At 43.9% G+C, this 19,349-nt stretch overlaps 1 protein-coding gene across 1 annotated transcript in view; it reads right to left on the bottom strand.

Annotated features, from left to right (window-relative positions):
* Window positions 1–16,449, bottom strand: part of p4hb (prolyl 4-hydroxylase, beta polypeptide) — a 38,142-nt gene extending 21,693 nt beyond the window's left edge. Inside the window, exons 1-3 of the mRNA XM_048555384.2 lie at window positions 16,093–16,449; window positions 4,425–4,631; window positions 1,597–1,730 (exon numbers count right to left, since the gene is read on the bottom strand). Coding sequence (XP_048411341.1) covers window positions 1,597–1,730; window positions 4,425–4,631; window positions 16,093–16,231 — 480 coding nt within the window. The 5' untranslated portion in view covers window positions 16,232–16,449. The remainder of the gene's footprint in view (window positions 1–1,596; window positions 1,731–4,424; window positions 4,632–16,092) is intronic.
* Window positions 16,450–19,349: the final 2,900 nt, after the last annotated feature.

Here is a 19,349-nt window from a genome sequence, read left to right as displayed (position 1 = left end):
ACAAAGGGGAAAGTGAAAGACAGATCACAGCAGATTGAATTCATGTTAGTGTTTTAAAGCAGCACTCAATCAGCTGGGCTTTATGACCCTTTCTGAATGTTCAGACATTAGAGCTGACCTACAGGAATTGAGAAGGGTTGACATCAAGCTTGTGTTGTATACAAAGTTAACCAGCTTGCATTTCTCTAGCATGTGTCATGACCAAATCTGACATGTAGTGGTTCAGAGGGGAGGAAAGGGAGGGGTTGTTGTAGTAAAGGATATCTAAAGCTAGAGAGAGACTGGGACTGAATGGCACTAGGTGATAAAGGGCAGCAAGAAATTAGCTGGTTAACGTAGGGAAGCCTGTGCAAACTGGACAGTTGAAGTTACAGATCCAAGACTTTGCTGGAAGATGGTGATACATTTTAACATGGAGGACTGATGTAGAGCTGTTTCAATAAACAGCAAGTAAAGACTGCAGGTAACAAAAGCATGGATTGCATACAGTCATTTATGTTAAGAATGCAGGGGAAGAAATATCTAGAAAGAGCAGATTACGCGGGCTGATCAGCAGGAATGAGTGGGTTAGTATTCCCTAAACTCAATCATTAACTAGTCTTCAGTTATAATCTGTGTTAGGGCCAGTAAAGCATAAATCCTGACAAGAGTCTGTCAAACAGGAACTTCAGTCTCAGGTCAGGAAGAGACAGGGACGAGCATTAGACTCACTGTACACTGAAGCAGAATCCACATTTCTAGAGGGCGGATAGACAAGGTTGAGAGCTTTTTTTTTTATATAAAAAAGGAAGAAATTTGATCATAGCATGGAAGATTCACTTACTGCACCAGCATTTATTAGCCATGGTAGTGAGCTGATTTCTTGAACCACCTATTTGGTGCAGGCCCCATTAGGGAGTTCCAGCATTTTGACACAGCATTATATTGCCAACTGAATAAAGGCGATAGGCTTAACTAAAAATATAACAGTCTCACTTCCTGGATGACACCTGACCTACTGGATATTTGCAGAATTCAGGTTTATTTCTGCAACTGCAGAAGTAATTTAAAGTACAGCAAAACTTTTGCCTTTTATCTTTATATATGTATTATTCTGGCAACAAATCAACTCAACCCTCTAATGCTGCACAGTGCACACGTAGAGGGAAGGGGGGGCAAATAAACTCCAGCTCAGCCTCTACTTCCTACAAATTTAAGGCATCTGTTGTTTGCAATTTTATTACAATTCCATAAAGTGGCCATACACAAGTAGTAACATGTTAAAATTTCAGGTCTATGTACACATTGGCCATCAAGGCTGCACAGACAGTTAATGGGGAAAGAAGTCACAATGAACTTGGTTTTCAATCTATTTTTGTGTAAGTAAAACATTGCTCAAGGATGAAAGGAAGGACTGGGCATGTCTCCCTGGTTCTTTCATTAGACATCACCTGCAGCCAATGACTAGTAAGGAAGCATCTGATGCCAATAAACAATGATCACTCCTTCAAGTGACCAATATAGCATTTGGCCCTTACTCTCATGATACTGCCCTCGAGGCAGTAAATCCACAATATAGTCTGCCAGTGATACAAAAACTTAAGAAATAGTCAGTACCTTGAAAAACCCAATGACAACCACTTCTGATGACTCCACGAGTTTCTCAGCAGCATCTGCTTCTGTAATGGTGTCTGCTGCAGGTCCCATGCGCTTCTTCAGCCAGTTCATGATATCTTCATGCTGTCGGCCAGCTAACAAAACCAAAGATCAAAATTTTAAAAGGGAATACCTGTTACTGAGCAGCTAGCTCGAGGTAATGAGGGCAGTTGCAATTTGGTTTGTTGGCTGATATTTTGGCCATTGTTGTTGGTTTGTTGGCCATTGTACAGGATAGTGCTCTATTACAATTTAAACCCTGCAATAGCGTCTTTTTCTGTTAAAATTGAGAACAAGCTGAAGCAGACCCAAGGAAAGAAAGAGAGCTCTACAAAATAGCCTAGTTAACAGCCTATCCCAAAAACTGACAGAACATGTTTATTGCTCTAGAGATGAATTGCCGAAATTTCAAATGTTTTTAAACAGAGGGCACTAAGACAAGTTAAACCAGACTCCAGCTTAAAAAGAAACCGAACCATTACAAGCACCCAGATTTTCAGCACTGAAGTACTGGCTTCAGTAGATCCAAGTTCCAGAAGCCAGCATCCAAAACCTTGACTACTGCAGCACCATCCATACTTTGAACTTAATATTAAATATTACACTGTTCTTGTTATGTTAATTTTCATGGTCACATATGGGAAAGAAATTGTCAAAAAACTTCAGTCTCAATATCTAAGAAATCTGTGATCAGTAAGTCACAGTTTGAATCCCCATAACATGGTAGTGAATGGACAAGAGATGCTGCAGAAGTAGGAGGAAGATAGAGCTTTTTGTTAAGTAGCATGTAGGGAAACACTTGGTAGCTCAGGAAGGAAGTCACAAGATTTACTGACTAGGAAAATCTCCAGGAAGAGAAAGCCATGTCCAAAGATGCTGGTCATGTGATCCAAGTCAGTTTCAGACGACTGAACATCAACTAAGGTCTAACTGGAATTAACAGATGAGAAACAAGCAAGATAAGGAGCTAGCAACAGATCAAGGAAGAGTCAAAGTGCAGTTAGCAATAGTGGAACAAAAACCAGTTCTGGTCGATAGCTGCAAAAGTCAAATAAAGCTCCTTCCAAATTCATCTTAAAAATTGAATGATTTTCTACTTTGAAGGATCTTAAGCATTTGATGCTCCAGTTGACTCATTTTATCACTGGGATCTGGATCAAAACTGCTAAGTCATGACAAACTTAAATGCAAAATGCAGTTAAGATAAAATACTTTACCCAATAAATTTCCAACCTTAACTTCCTTTGCTACACCTGAGGGTTGCAAGTTTAACAAATGCAGAATTAAATATTCAGATTAATGAGTATTCTATCCCACATGAAATAATATTGACATCAAGTGCCAAAAACTAGGATTTCACTTCCAGTGAGTGACAGTAAACCTGGGTTAAACAGAATTTTCAGTCTCAAGTGAAACGAAGTGTATAATTTACACAAGATGCAAGACAGAAAGATGAATGAAACCACATGAAATAAATTAAACCTGCTCATGCTAACAGAATGCTGAACAAAGACATTTCTGCAGTAGTGCAAAGGACAGGCTGAATAATTACAGACCAGTCAGCCTGACCTGGATGACAGCAAAATACTGGTGCCAGTAATTATTAGAGTTAACTTCCTAAAAAGGCACAGATAACCAACATGGCTTTAAGAGAAGGTCAATCTTACTAACAACTGAATGTTTTACAGAAGTAACAAGGATAGTGGAGAAGATCCTGTTTACGATTTTAGTACAGGGAAGGAAGCAAGTTGGATCCAAATTTGATTCAGCGCTCAGAAACGAAGGGTAACACTCCCTATCGGTTTCCAGTAGTGTTGCACAAAGCTCAATGCTGGGTGCCTTTTGTGGTATATGCTGAGAAATTGAATTTGAATGCAGTGGCACAACTGAAATTTGCAGAGAAGAGTTAGCCAAGTAGCTGATATGAAAAGGATGACTGACTACAGCACAATATCCATGGTTTGGATGTATGATTAGAAAAATGGTAAATGGAATTCAACCAGATGTGAAAAATACATTTGAAGGCAAACAAGGGAATATACAATAAATGGAGGATCAAGGGGTAGGACAAATCCACAACTGAAACTGGCAGAAGTTTTCATAAAGGGTGTCTACCTTCATTAGACAAGAAATACAGGAGACACACCAGTGGCCTATAGGGGAGTCACAATAAAGTTGTCATGTCTTGTCAGTGAAGACATGAGAAAAGTTTGGGTAGGCTTGAGTTACTTTCCTGAGGAGGCAGTAAAAGGCGACTTAGTTGAGATGCACAAAATTAGGAGGGGCCTAGCTTGAGCAGACAGGGAAAGCCTGTTTCCCATAGCATGGGGGATTAATGACCGGGGATGCTGATGCCACGAATTCACTATTCAGTGAAGATTGAGGCTGGAAACCTTAAACTCCTAAAAACCTAGATGTGCACCTGAAATGCTGGAACCTGACAGTAAGTTGAATGGCCACTTTCTGGACTGTAATTTTAAAGTGGTTCTGGATGGAAGCTCAAACAAAAAGCAGTGACTAAGGCAGTAACAAAAACAAATGAATTAGTTTTGGAGTAAATTTAGTGCAATGTTTTAGGTGTGATCAGTTCTATACCATCCAACTGCCATCAAATTGAAAAACAGACCTCATCTACAGACAATGCAGCCCAATGCTGGCAAGGTAGCCACTATTAACAAAAAGGAGATAGCTCAAGTTCAGAGGTGGGAAATTGAGTGGTTGTACAGTCAAGTCCAAGTTATTTATACATTAATCAGACCATATATTACAAATATTTAAATAGTCATTACCTGAGTAGTCCTTAGGGCTGCTCTTATCACCATTTTTAAAAAACTTAATGGTTGGGTATCCCCGTACTGAAAACATCTGTGCAAGGTCAGACTCCTCAGTGGCATCCACTTTTGCAAGTCTGATCTCAGAGCCTTCTTCTTTCAGTTTTGCAGCTGCTTTGGCATATTCAGGAGCAAGAGCCTTGCAGTGTCCACACCAGGGAGCATCTGTAGGGAAAGCAATCATTTCAGGCTCCAACAATTTAAAATGTACAAAAAACAGCCTGTATTCAGAACAATGCTGAAATGTCTTTTTTTTCCCGGGATGTGTGTACAGTGTATTCCCCATCCCAGGATTTCCAATACAAAGTTTAAGACATAGGAAGAATACATTTTTATCCCACTCGCTCTGAAGAGGGAAACTCAGAATTTTAAATTAGCCTTTTCCACATTCAAAGGGTGGTGGGATAAATATTGCAACATGTTAACAGCATGACCAATTTATTGGATGTATATTTAGATATTGCAATGAGCTCACAGAAGGAAAGACAAAATTCACTTACATTAAGTGAACTAACTGCATTGAATATGAATAGGCAATGGCCATTCAACAAGATCAGACTGACCTACCCAGGCCTCAACTCCTTAATTCATACTAGCTCACATTAGCCAAAATTTTTCATATTTTCATATTACAATAAACCTCCACAGAGTTAGTTAAGAAACTTAATTCAGCCCCAGCTTGGGGGATGCAATCAGATTACTAGCATAGTGTGCTATAAGAGTGGGACAAGTGGGCAAACATACCACGATATAGGGAGATGGAGCTTCAGCCCCTCAAATGATCAATAAATTCTTTGGTTCCACACAATGCTCCCTTGCAGTATCAATTGCTACAAGGCATATCTTATTTTCTTATGCAGGGAACTTCAGTATTTATTTAGATAAAGTTGAGATATGTATCTATGTAGCAGCTGGTCACACTGAAACCACACAATTCAAACAAAACTGTAGTAGTGAAAGCATAGCAACACCTTCTGTGCAGCAAAATCACATTAGCACATTTAACACATTCTTCCTGTATCTGTACTGGGAAACTCAACAACACTAAATTCAGCTCAAACTAGCCACCAAGAGACACCCTCAATTCCCACTACACATGGACAGCAAGGGACAAATCTGACTGGCACAACACTTCCATAATCACACGCCAAACAAATGCCAGGGAAATGCCTGCAGGCCTGGTATTTTAACCAGAACTCCAAACGCATTGAGAAACAGAACCAGAAGTAGTAATGCCACCCACTCAAGCAAACTGAGATACTAACTAACAAGCGGTACAGAACACCAATGCTTCAGAGGCGCACTGAATGTTACCCAGCAGGGTGATGAAACGTTTGCAACCAACAAAGTGCAGTAGGAAATAAATGTTGAGTTTCAGACAGAAAACACAGTAACTAGATATTTACTACCAGTTATTCACATCCTAGTCATCACATCCCCCAACAACACCGAGCATCATTTTAAGTATCAGCAAATTAAATTAACTCTAGATTGAGTACTCACTGGGCAGATAGTCTTCAGACCATTCCAATGTCACACTGTAAAATCAGTCATTAGGAGACTGAAATTAATGCAACAGTACACCAGTTAATGCATTATCTAGAACAGGGAACAAAAATCCTTTGCTCAGCAACAGTACATAAGCAATTGTGTCAGTTCGCTAACACTGGTTTGCAAAAGGTTGATTGCACCAGGAGTCACTCAAGTCAATGGACTGGTTATAATGCTATTGGTGATACCTTCACCTTACTGCAAGTAGCCAGCAACATTTAAAATGCGATGTTAAAATTATTCCGCAATAACACAACCATTCCTTAGAAAGGATGTTATCAGACCAAGTCCTCAAAGCAGGAGGGAAGAACGGAGAACAAACTACAATGTGGACATCAAATGCATCCTTGCTTCACCTGCACTTTCCATCAGGCTGCCATATGATGCTGAAAAATGATAAATCACCATAGTCTGAGGATCACAGGGCTTCCGAGACACACAACTGGTAGTGTATAAACCAGAGGGTCACTACAACTCTGGGCAAGGTGGAAGGGTTGAGTTGGAAAGAGCCCATCATGATAACGTGAGCCTGTGCAGGAACTGAACCCATGCTGCTGGCAAACAAGCCATCTAGCTAACCAACACCCTTGACACTGAATAGCAGGCAGTCTGACAGATTAAGCAGCCTGATCATTACGCAGTCGAAGTTAAGCCAAATCAGTGCAGACCTAGGACAAGTTTTATTTTAAGTCAACAACATCCTATTACATCTCATTGTGTATTCAGCAAGTAATTATGCCAACTCAACCATGCAACCTTAAAACTCAGCAGCTATTCATAGTTAATATTTCACAGGAGATAAGCTTTAGTGAGCAACATTCCCCAGTGAAGATGCAAAGCACAGGTTGGGATACAAGATAGCAAAAAATTACACTTCTGGCTCTAAGCACACAAAAAGCTGCTGTGGCCATTTTATGTCAACATGGAATATCAATTAAGATGACCAGTAAAAACACTGGCTTTTAAACAACACACCAAGCTTAGTTCAGGGGTTTTTTTTTCTTCCAAGGAAGTTATATTGTTCTTCATGGTAGGTGTTACCACCCATAATTGTCAGAGCTAATGAAATCAGCCACTATGTACAAACTTCAAAGAACACCTTAAGTCAGGTTCATGGATACAAGTAGTCTGCATTTTACCTCAAAAGCAGCTCCAAAATGCAAAGCAGCATTGAACTTGCATAACACTAGTCTAACGTCACACACAACAAGGCATACCATGCTTGTGTTTACTCAAACAAAACATGTGTCTGTCTGGCAACCCAAAAAATAAACAGAAGACTGTGTTTATTCACCACCTCTATTTCTAAGCTCAGACAGAAAAAAGCCAAAAATATTGAAAAGTCAAACCCAAATTTCTCATTTATTTTTAACACAATCCATTGAAAAGGTGATAATGGGAACTGCAGATGCTGGAGAATCCAAGATAACAGTGTGGAGCTAGATGAACACAGCAGGCCAAGCAGCATCTCAGGAGCACAAAAGCTGACGTTTCAAGCCTAGACCCATCAGAGGGGGGGATGGGGAGAGGGAACTGGAATAAATAGGGAGAGGGGGGGGCAGATTGAAAATGGAGAGAAAACAAGATAGGTAGAGAGGAGAGTATAGGTGAGGAGGTAGGGAGGGGATAGGTCAGCCCAGGGAAGATGGACAGGTCAAGGAGAACAGCAAATCATATTCCGCTTGGGAACCCTGCAGCCCAGTGGTATCGATGTGGACTTCACAAGCTTCAAAATCTCCCCTTCCCCCCACTGCATCCCAAAACCAGCCCAGCTCATCCCCTCCCCCCACTACATCCCAAAACTAGCCCAGCCTGTCTCTGCTTCCCTAACCTGTTCTTCCTCTCACCCATCCCTTCCTCCCACCTCAAGCCACACCTCCATTTCCTACCTACCACCTCATCCTGCCTCCTTGACCTGTCCATCTTCACTGGACTGACCTATCCCCTCCCTACCTCCTCACCTATACTCTCCTCTCTACCTATCTTCTTTTCTCTCCATCTTCGGTCCGCCTCCCCCTCTCTCCCTATTTATTCCAGTTCCCTCTCTGAAGGAGGGTCTAGGCCCGAAACGTCAGCTTTTGTGCTCCCGAGATGCTGCTTGGCCTGCTGTGTTCATCCAGCTCCACACTTTGTTACCATTGAAAAGGTGGCCAAGTTTCACCCCATATCTGACTCGAGCGTAGCTACCACATGTATAGGAAACATTCCTGGATGACAGTCCAAAACTACACTTTTTGAATATCCAATCAGTAAATATAGCATAGCCCTTTAAAAATCTACTGTCTGCACAAGTGTCACTTTAGAACAATTTCACTTCAAAACTGAAAAATAATCACTTGAATCCTAATTCTAGCATGTGCCATGTTATAGATCAATAAGGACTGATAATCTACTAGACAAGTTCCAATTGCATGTACAGTAGATTATTCAATAGGCAAAATTTGGACTGGACAATGAAATGCCTCTGTGGGAGAGGGACATCATATTCCCTCATGACCCATACCAACAGCACCCAGATTTTAGCCAGCACAGACTTTAAACTCAATTCTTGACTGACAAGATCACTTAACTTCATAAGTTTGAAAACACTACAGGAAACATCCACTCTGAATACTTAAAAGCAGCAAATTGAATTGAACAATTAGTAATGAGGTAGGATTGCAGTCAAAAATAATTAGCTTAACATAACCAACAAGATTAATCCCCATATCAGTGCTGAGGCAAAACCTCAGTAAAAAAACCTTAAAACTAAGCAAGTTACAAGTGCCCCACTGACCAATTGGGATAAGTGCAGATCAGGCCATGACGTGGAAAGAACTTTGGTTCACTTGTGGGATCTGGTGTTGCTACTTGGGTCAGCATTTATTGCTTGTCCCTAGTTACCCTCTAGGTGATGAGAAGCTGCCTTCTTGAGCCAATGAAGTGCACTGACGGTAGACCATAATGTCATTAGGGAGTCCCTGCGGATCTCCTGAAACAGATACCTTACATCCAACACCAACCCCACCCCAAACCTCACCAACAACTTCCTACGTGTCAAACAGGACTCCAACCAGTAGAGATTTGCTCCCACCTACCCCCCCATGCTCACTGACTCGTTTTGTTAGGGGTCTTCATGCCACATTGTCAGATGCAGCCTTGATGTCAAGTGCTGTCACTATGGATAAACTTTTTGCCCATGTTGGAACCAAGGCTATTACAAACGTCAGGAGCTCTTAGATATGGTGGAAGCCAGATCGGGCACAAGTGAGCAAGTGCTGTTGGATAGAAATGTTAACAATGAAAGAGGGGAGACTGCTGGGGCAATCAGTTGGGTTGCCCTGCTGTATATACTGGACATACCTGGACAATTTTTCACTGACACACTGATGCCTGTTACAACTGTATTAAAACAGTTTGGCTCAGGGGTGCAGCTATTTCTCTGGAGCACAGAACACAAATTTTCAGTCCTATTGTCAGAACATTATAATAGCCCATAGTCTTTGCCATTTCCACTGCCTCCAATCATATCTTGATATTGCATGGAGTGAAGCAAATTGATTGAAACTGACACCTGATGCTGGGGAGCACTGGAGAAAATCAAGAGGGATCAACTATTTGGCACTTCTGGACAAAGGTTACTGTAAATGCTTCAGCCTTATCTTGCACACTGGATGCACAGGGCTCCATCACTGAAGATGGGGCTATTTGTGGAGCCACTTACTGCAGTGAACTGTTTAGTTGCCCATGACCCTTCATGATTAGATGAGACAGGACTGCAGAGCTTAGATCGGATCTGGTCTGGGATTACTTAAGTTCTGTCCATCACTTACTGTTTGGCACACAGCTCTGGGTGATACCTAGTGCTGCACTGGCATGACCTCTGCATTCATTAGATGGAACTTAAACATTTTCAAACAAAAGCAGGAAGATTTCAATTGGATATTTTTCTTCACTCATGAAATGTGGGCACCAGTGGCCGGACCAGCATTTATTGCCCATCCCTAACTGCCCACAAGTCAGTTAAGAATTAACCACATAACTGTGGGTCCAGTCATATGTAGGCCAGACCAGGTGACAATGGCAGATTTCCTTCCCTCAAGGACATTACTGAACCACAGGTTCTGAATCAGCAATGGTTTCATGGTCATTAGATTCCAAATTCCAGACTATTATTAAATTCAAGTGTCACCATCACCATGGTAGGGTTTGAGCCCAAGTCCCCAGGACATTACCTGGGTCACTGGAATGAACTGCCTAGTGATAATAGCACTCAGCCATCACCCACCCAGTGATATGATGAGTGAGGGATCTGAAAGTGCTGTTCTCTATTTCATAGGATAGAGGCATAGAACATAGAACAATACAGCATAGAACAGGCCCCTTCTTGATGTTGTGCTGACCTGTGAACTAATCCAAGCCCATCCCCTACACTATCCCATCATCCATCTGCTTATCCAAGGACTGTTTAAATGCCCCTAATGTGGCTGAGTTAACTACACTGGCAGGCAGGGCATTACCACTGAGTAAAGAACCTGCCTCTGACATCTGTCTTAAATCTAAAACCCCTCAATTTGTAGCTATGCCCCCTTATACAAGCTGAAGTCTTCATCCTCAAAAAGACACTCACTGTCCACCCTATCTAATCCTCTGATCATCGTGTATGTCTCTATTAAATCCCCTCTTAGCCACCTTCTCTCCAATGAGAACAGACCCAAGTCCTTCAGCCTTTCTTCATAAGGTCTTCACTCCAGACCAGGCAACATCCTGGTAAATTTCCCCTGCACCTTTTCCAATGCTTCCACATCCTTCCTGAAATGGGGCAACCAGAACTGCACACAATATTCCAAGTGAGGCCGCATTAGTGTCACTGGAAACGGCAGCATTTGTCATCCTTCAACTGGGTGACCAGTTAGCCCATTTTAGAGGAAAATCAGAAAACCCCACTGGTATGGGTCTGGAGTCACATGTAGGCCAAACTGGGCAAGGACAAAGAATTTTCTAAAAAAGTAAGTGAACCACGTTTTATGGTCACTATTACCAAAACTAGTTTTTGTTCCAGGTTTTAAATGACTTTAAATTCCAATCGTTAACTCATCACAATAATGCAGTAGTGGCTGCCCCAAGTTTTAATGCACCCCTCAGAACCGAGTTATGGACATCTGTTGCATTGGAAGCAAAAATATTTTAGACAGCTTGAGTCGACAGCCCTTGAGCATCAATGGAAGAGCATAGCATCATTCTTGGGAACAGCTCAGAGGGTCCTGCATTACAAAGCTGCTCAGGATAAAGCCATCCAAAACACTGACTCTTCAGCCATCAGCAAAAGATGCGAATGATATTGCTTGGCACCCAAGTCACCTGAGGCAGCAATTGGTGGAGACACCAAATGAGAGGGCTTGCATTCCAAGGAGTGTTCCTTCTCACAGAACAGTATCTTGCACATTTTGAAAAATTCTGCCAGAAGTTTATTTAACTATTGACCTAACAACACAAACTGGAGGTAAGGAACCTGAAACTCCAATCCCTTTCACTTACCATTGGAAGGCAGTTTAAAAGTCAGAACCAGAGTTGTTCTGACTCCAACATGCACTAGCGCCTTACAAGGGATCGGAGAGTTTACACAAAAATGTCACTTTCAGGGCAGTATTTCTAAGTTCCATTAATATATTCCATAAGGCCAGAAAGCAGAGGTGCAAAATGTGGCTCCCAACTAACCAGAAATTAATTTCTTTATAATAGCAAAGTCCATTGCAAAGTTACACTATCACTAGCAAATAATCTCAGAACCAGAAAGCATCATGATCCAAGAAAACTACAGGTAAGTAGAATTATATCAGAGTCAGTGCATAAATTATGACACTTCACAACAATTCAGCACTGATTTCAGGCAAACAATTTTCCCCACCCTAGTTTCTGTATGCTCAGATCAGATTACATTGAACCTGCAGAGTTTACAGTTCACATTGCTCCTCCCATCCAATCAGAATCTTCAGAACTTCTCCCCCTCAATACTTCTTTTCTCCCCACAACTATCAGCTCAGCCATTCCAAGCCATACATTTTAATCCTGTCCTGAGGGAAGAAGTTTCTTTAATTTCCTAATGCACTTATTTAGTGATTATTACATTATGACACTCAGCTTTGATCTCCTTACACAAGCAGAATATCTTTATCTCTATTACCCCATTACACGCTCAAAGACCTCACTCCAGTCATGGGCTTCTTTTCCAGAGCCCCAGTAGGTCAAATCCTCTGCTGGTACCATTTACAACATCTCCAGCCCCTACTTTTCATTTGCAATCTTAGTTTCAAATCAGGACCATGCACAAGAAGTGCTTCAATAGACAGGATTTAATTCAATTTCTTACAATATGATGAGACCAGTCAGTATGTAAAAGTGAGCATGGTTCACAATTATATTAGCACATTCCAAACAAGTCTAAATTAGAAACTTTGAAGCCAGAGGCTGTGGCAAGTCTAGGCTTTCTATATAAAACCCTTACTTCTCCCTGTAATTTAAGGATTTTGCTAAACAAGTCAGGATGCACCCTAGTAAATTTTCACATCATCAAGTATTTAACTAATTAAGTGAGAACAGAATTAGAACATAGAACATAGAACAGTACAGCACAGAACAGGCCCTTCAGCCCACAATGTTGTGCCGACCATTGATCCTCATGTATGCACCCTCAAATTTCTGTGACCATATGCACGTCCAGCAGTCTCTTAAATGACCCCAAAGACCTTGCTTCCACAAACTGCTGCTGGCAACGCATTCCATGCTCTCACAACTCTGTGTAAAGAACCTGCCTCTGACATCCCCTCTATACTTTCTACCAACCAGCTTATGATCCCTCGTGCTAGCCATATCTGCCCTGGGAAATAGTCTCTGGCTATCAACTCTATCTATGCCTCTCATTATCTTGTATACCTCAATTAGGTCCCCTCTCCTCCTCCTTTTCTCCAATGAAAAGAGACCGAGCTCAGTCAACCTCTCTTCATAAGATAAGCCCTCCAGTCTATCATGAAATTAGACAAACACAAGAAAGAAAACATACAGACTTATATTAATGGTTGGAGTCTAATAAATCCAGTGACTTAAGCTCCTTTAACTTTTTAAAAAATACTTCTGCAAAAATTTTACTTTTGGTGCCTGCCATATTTGACTTTTACTTCCTGGTGACAAGAGGACTTGCAAATCCTGATTCCAGACTTCAAGTGATTTGGTGCAATGAAGTAAAATAATTGTCAGTTTCTGATTTACTGTAAGCAGCTGCTGCCTAAAGCATCTTTGACAAACATTTACAGCAGACATTTTGCATTTGGTAATCATGCACAAGTTAAAATGTGTAAACAAAAATAAGTGTTAAGACATCTTTAACAAGTGGGGAGGCAATGGGCAAGTAGTATTATCTCTGGACTGTTAATCCAGACACCCAGATAACGCACTGGGACCCAAGTTCAAATCCCACCACAGAAGATGGTGGAATTTGAAACCAATAAATATCAGGAATTAAGAGTGTGATGATAATCATGAATCCACTGTCAATTGTTGGGAAAAGCTCATCTGGTTCACTAATGCCCTTTAGGGAATGGAACTGCCATCCTTACCTGGTCTGGGCTACATGTGAATCCAGACCCGCAGCAATGTCATTGACTCTTAACTGCCCTCTAGGAAATTAGGGGATGTGTAGTAAAAGCTGCCTAGACAGCAACGCCTTCATCCCGTGAATGAATAAAAATGATGCAGTGCAACTATGCACAGTGAAGGTAGTTATCCAAGATTAAAAAGAAATCTTGACCAACGGGGTCAATGGACTGAGGAGTGGCAGATGGAATTTGATTTAGATAAATGCATTTTGGTAAAAGAAATAAGGGTAGGTCTTATACATTTAAAGTAGAGCCTTGGGTAGTATCGTAGGGCAGAGACCCAGGGGCTCAGGTACGATTCTTTGGCATTTGCATCAGATATAGATAAGTTGCAATGGGCCTTGATGCATTTAGCACACACCTTCATTGTTCAGGCCTCTGAGTACAGAAGTTGGGATGTGATGTGGAGGTTGTACAGGATATTGTGGAATACTCTGTCCAGTTCTGGTCACCCTGTTCTCGGGAGGATATTATTAAGCTGGAGAGGGTTCAGAACAGATTTACAAGAGTTTCCCAGAATGGAGGATTTGAGTTAAGCGGAGAAGATAAAAAGGCTGGGAACAGAGCATAGGAGATTGAGAGGTTCAGTAAATCATGAAGGGTATAGACAAGGTGAATGACTCACCTTTCCCTTGGGTCATTCAAGACTTGGAGGAGATATATTTTTAAGGTGAAAGGAGAAACATTTAAAAGGTACAAGGGGCAATGCTTTTTATAAAGCATTGCTTTCTCTGGAAGTTACATTCCAATAAGTACACAAGGAGAAATGCTGAGAGGGATATGGGCCAAATAGGCAGGTGGGACTGTGGTCAGGGACTAGTTGGACAAAAAGGTCTGTTTCTGTGCTCTATGACTTGTACAACTGCTGCTCTCTATGAATGTGGCAGACCTACTGAGTTTCTCCAGTTTTTTTAAACACTGACCGCATCTGCAGCATTTCACGTTGGTAACAGATTTCAGGCATATCCTAAAGACAACCCTGGTCTTTGCCTCAGAGGGGCTGTATGAAGTGATCGTTCCACATCTCATGCCCTTCAATGTCAAAGTTCATTGAATCAAAATAAGGTCACTCAGTAACTGGAAAGCCACTAAATGCCGACAATACTTTATACTAATAGGCGACCATCCCAAGTAGGGCTTTCGCATTTGTTTGCGGATTATGCATCATGCCAGAGGTCTTTTTTTAAAAAAGCAATTCCAAAAAAGGCGCTACAGCCTAACTTTAAAACGTCCAGCTAGAAATACTGCCAATAGAACACTCCCTCTGCAATTCGCAGTGGGGGTCTGGAGACGAGTCATTCTCCCACTGATTCTCGTACACGTCAACATTCCCGAGTTGCAGAAAACCCGCCTCCTTCACTTTTGATTTTGCGGGTCGCTAGTGGCCGACAGGACTGTCAGTTAGTCTCAGTCTTGCCGTCCCTCCTGCTCTAAGTACGTGTAGTTTAAACACGTACAACCTCACCCACAAAAGCAAAAGAAAAAAGCCCTGCCTCCTCCAAGAAAGAAAGTGTCCCGACTTCACCGAGTTTGAACCGTGAACTTTCCCCCCCCCCCCCCCCCCCCACTCTCCACTCGGGAGTTCAATACTTTCTGCCTCTTAATCTACATTGGCATTATCGGGAGGGTTTCGGTTTCTAAGCGCAGCTTTTCAAACAAAACCATTACCTTGTGTGCAGCGCAGGAGGAAGCAAAAAAACAAAACAGCAACATCGCTCGCCTTTTAAACGAAGTGAAACACAGACACTGCCAGAAATACAGGGCCACACAAATCAAAAGGGGCTGCAAAACCAAGAGCTGGGAGAGCACAACTGCTCAGTTATATTAGAATATCACGGACCAGTGGAAACTTAACTTGAGCGTGTAGCCAGCTTTGGAAAATGTGGGGGGGGGGGGGGGGGGGGAAAGAGGAGGAGGAGGAGGAGAAGTAATCCAACTCACAATGGTACATGAGACGAAATTATCCAAATGCAGGCGGGGGGGGGGGGGGGTGTCAGGGTAAGGGGCAAGTGGAAGCCCATGTCCTCACCCTCACTTTCTAGGCTGGAAGGAAACGAGCACCCAACCCCAGAGCTTGGATTGATTACAAATGAAGGCAGCAAAGCTGCGGAGCTGGATGAACACAGCAGGCCAAGCAGCATCTTTAAACCGCTGTCACACGTCAAACACACTACTGTTGGCTGTACTCTTTTCTGTTTTAAAAAAAGATATGGCTTATTAACGGCCACGGGAGGGAACACACAGGTGAGTGCATTAGGTAGGAGGCCAGTTAGACAACGAGAGGTGTGCTGCCAGTTAAAGTTTGTTAGTTACGGGTGACTTATTGCCAACTGCAGACAACGAGACAAAAGCCCGAATTAAGGGGAGGACGGGGGGGGTTTAAACGGAGGAAGCAGCCGCTGGTTACAGGTGCGCGCCGCTCCGCGCAGATCCCGCTCACTTACAGAACTCCACCAGGAGATGCTGGTACTTCTGAAGCGCCTCCTCGAAGTTGTCCTTGCTCAGCACCAAGACCTCGTCTTCCTCGGGAATGTCGGCGGCCAAGGCCAGGGCGGCCAGGGACAGCAGGCGGACAGGCCACATGGCGGCTCCCCGGGGGGGAGAGAGAGACGGCGCGGTGCCGGAGGAGAAGGTGTGTGAGGTGGTGCTCGAGGGCCGGTTGTCTCGGGAAAGGAGGGAAGACTGAAGGCGAGAGGTTGGGAGAGAAGGCGGCGGCGGGAGGGTGGTGATGGAGGTGGTGGTGGGGGGGGCCGGCCCGGCGGAGGGAACGTGGCGACCGAGAGGGAGCGCCGCGACTGCGCACGCGCCTTAAATGCCCGCTGCGGCGGCTCGTGGAGACGGCTGATTGGCCGAGCCAGGCACCCGGATGTGGAACCGCCGCTCGCGCCGCAACTTCCAGATCAACGGCCGGGCACCGGCGCCAGGATGAAAGATGGCGGCGCCCGCGCCTGGCACAGACGCTGCTCTCCACCCCTCCCCGCAGCCTCAAGCACCTCCTCAACACAGGCAGAGACTTGCACACTCCTCCCACCTTCAAGAGAGAGACCTCCCCGCAAAGTGTGATAACTGTCCAAACTACTTCTCCACATCACCATCTAACCCCCCCACCAACTCCCAATAAAGAGAATGCGAGACCCCCAGCACCCAAGTGCCCCATAAAGACACAGACAAACCTCACCCCCCCACACACCAAACTCCCCATAAAGCTACACCTGTCAATACCAAATCCCCAAAGATTACCCCACCGCAAAGATAGAGAGCCCCACGCTGACACCACCAAACACAGAGAACCATACCCAAAGCCAAAAGCCCCAACTCAAAGCCAATCCTCCAAAGACAGAGATTACCCCCACCCACAGGGAGAGAGACTCTCACGTCTATCCCCCTTACAAGATAGCGATCCACCCCGAGAGGGCACCCCCGCTACTCCCAAATACTGTACACACCATACCCACAGAAAGAGACCCCTTCCACATCAAACTCACCCTTGACCGCGTCTCCCGTATTTCCCGCAACACATCCCTCGCACCCCGCCCCCGCCACAACCGCCCAAAGAGGATCCCCCTCGTTCTCACACACCACCCCACCAACCTCCGGATACAACGCATCATCCTCCGACACTTCTGCCATCTACAATCCGACCCCACCACCCATTTTTCCATCCCCAACCCTGTCTGCCTTCCGGAGAGACCACTCTCTGCGTGACTCCCTTGTTTGCTCCACACTCCCCTCCAACCGCACCACACCCGGCACCTTCCCCTGCAACCGCAGGAAATGCTACACTTGCCCCCACACCTCCTCCCTCACCCCTATCCCAGGCCCCAAGATGACTTTCCACATTAAGCAGAGGATCACCTGCACATCTGCCAATGTGGTATACTGTATCCACTGTATCCGGTGTGGCTTCCTCTACATTGGGGAAACCAAGCGGAGGCTTGGGGACCGCTTTGCAGAACACCTCCGCTCGGTTCACAATAAACAACTGCACCTCCCAGTCGCAAGCCATTTTAACTCCCCCTCCCATTCTTTAGATGACATGTCCATCATGGGCCTCCTGCAGTGCCACAATGATGCCACCCGAAGGCTGCAGGAACAGCAACTCATATTCCGCTTGGGAACCCTGCAGCCCAATGGTATCAATGTGGACTTCACCAGCTTCAAAATCACCCCTTCCCCCACCGCATCCCAAAACCAGCCCGGTTCGTCCCCTCCCTCCACTGCACCACACAACCAGCCCAGCTCTTCCCCTCCACCCACTGCATCCCAAAACCAGTCCAACCTGTCTCTGCCTCCCTAACCTGTTCTTCCTCTCACCGATCCCTTCCTCCCACCCCAAGCAGCACCTCCATTTCCTTCCTACTACCTCATCCCACCTCCTTGACCTGTCCGTCTTCCCTGGACTGACCTATCCCCTCCCTACCTCCCCACCTATACTCTCCTCTTCACCTATCTTCTTTTCTCTCCATCTTCGGTCCGCCTCCCCCTCTCTCCCTATTTATTCCAGAACCCTCACCCCATCCCCCTCTCTGATGAAGGGTCTAGGCCCGAAACGTCAGCTTTTGTGCTCCTGAGATGATGCTGGGCCTGCTGTGTTCATCCAGCCTCACATTTTATTATCATCAATACACATTCCCTCTGATGAAGGGTCTAGGCCTGAACCATCAGCTTTTGTGCTCCTGAGATGCTGCTCGGCCTGCTGTGTTCATCCAGCTTCACACTTTGTTATCTATCTCTGTCAATACACATTCTTCTATTTTTACTTTAAACAACTTGTTCAGACATATTGTGACACAGCTGGGACTTGAACCCAGGCATCCTGACTCAGTGGTTGGGACACTACGGCGGTGGCACAAGAGCCCTGAACCGTACTGTTCTACACCAGGCCTGTTACCATAACCCCTTGTCGCTATGATGTTTGTATACTGTAATATTGCTGGGAATCACCCAGTTCTTTGAGAGACATTTATCTGTCATATATTGCTGTGCTGGCTGTCATCTATGATGTCAGCCCTTGTACCTTCTCACATCCTTTAGAGGAAGTCTTACGTACAGACAAATCTTGACAGCTGCTGGGATTCCTCAGTATCAACCATTGTTACACATTTCTTATTTAGATTTATGGAAAATTAACGAACATGTGTGTATTAAAAAGACAAAGATGAAATGAAAAAGAAATTGAAAAGTGGAAGTGAAACTAAACATTGAGTCTGTTTCTCATCCGAAAGAGAAAGACCAGCTGATGCTCTGGCTTTGACCTTTCAACGGGAATAGGAGTGAGTTGGGAAAAACCCTTTATAGGTCTCACCAAAACAAGAAAAAGTGAGAGCAGCATGAAGAATCTGAGGGCACACAGAGACAATTACTGAAAGTAGTAATAACAAATGGAAACTAATTCTGTCACATTTATTTCAAATTAAACACATTCACAAATATTTAATGTGCTTACAGCGTAAGTCACTGGTGACAAGGACACTTCTGTTCCCCCACAATAACATTTCTGATGTATATGGCATGTACAGAGGTACACATGCACACATACAAATGCATAATATAGGCGTAGGCACAAAACATTTCTACCATTTGCAGTGTTGTACTTGCAGCCCAAACAATGCTGATAAGAGATATTACTTTGTTGCCGGCGAATTGTTTGAGGTTAAGTCTGACTCAACAGGCAACCTTGGAGCTATATTTGTTCTCAGAC

Source organism: Stegostoma tigrinum, chromosome 22, assembly GCF_030684315.1.
Source record: "Stegostoma tigrinum isolate sSteTig4 chromosome 22, sSteTig4.hap1, whole genome shotgun sequence".
Taxonomy (NCBI): Eukaryota; Metazoa; Chordata; class Chondrichthyes; order Orectolobiformes; family Stegostomatidae; genus Stegostoma; species Stegostoma tigrinum.
The sequence above is the reverse complement of the archived record's forward strand: the minus strand, read 5'-3'. Positions and strand labels throughout refer to the sequence as shown.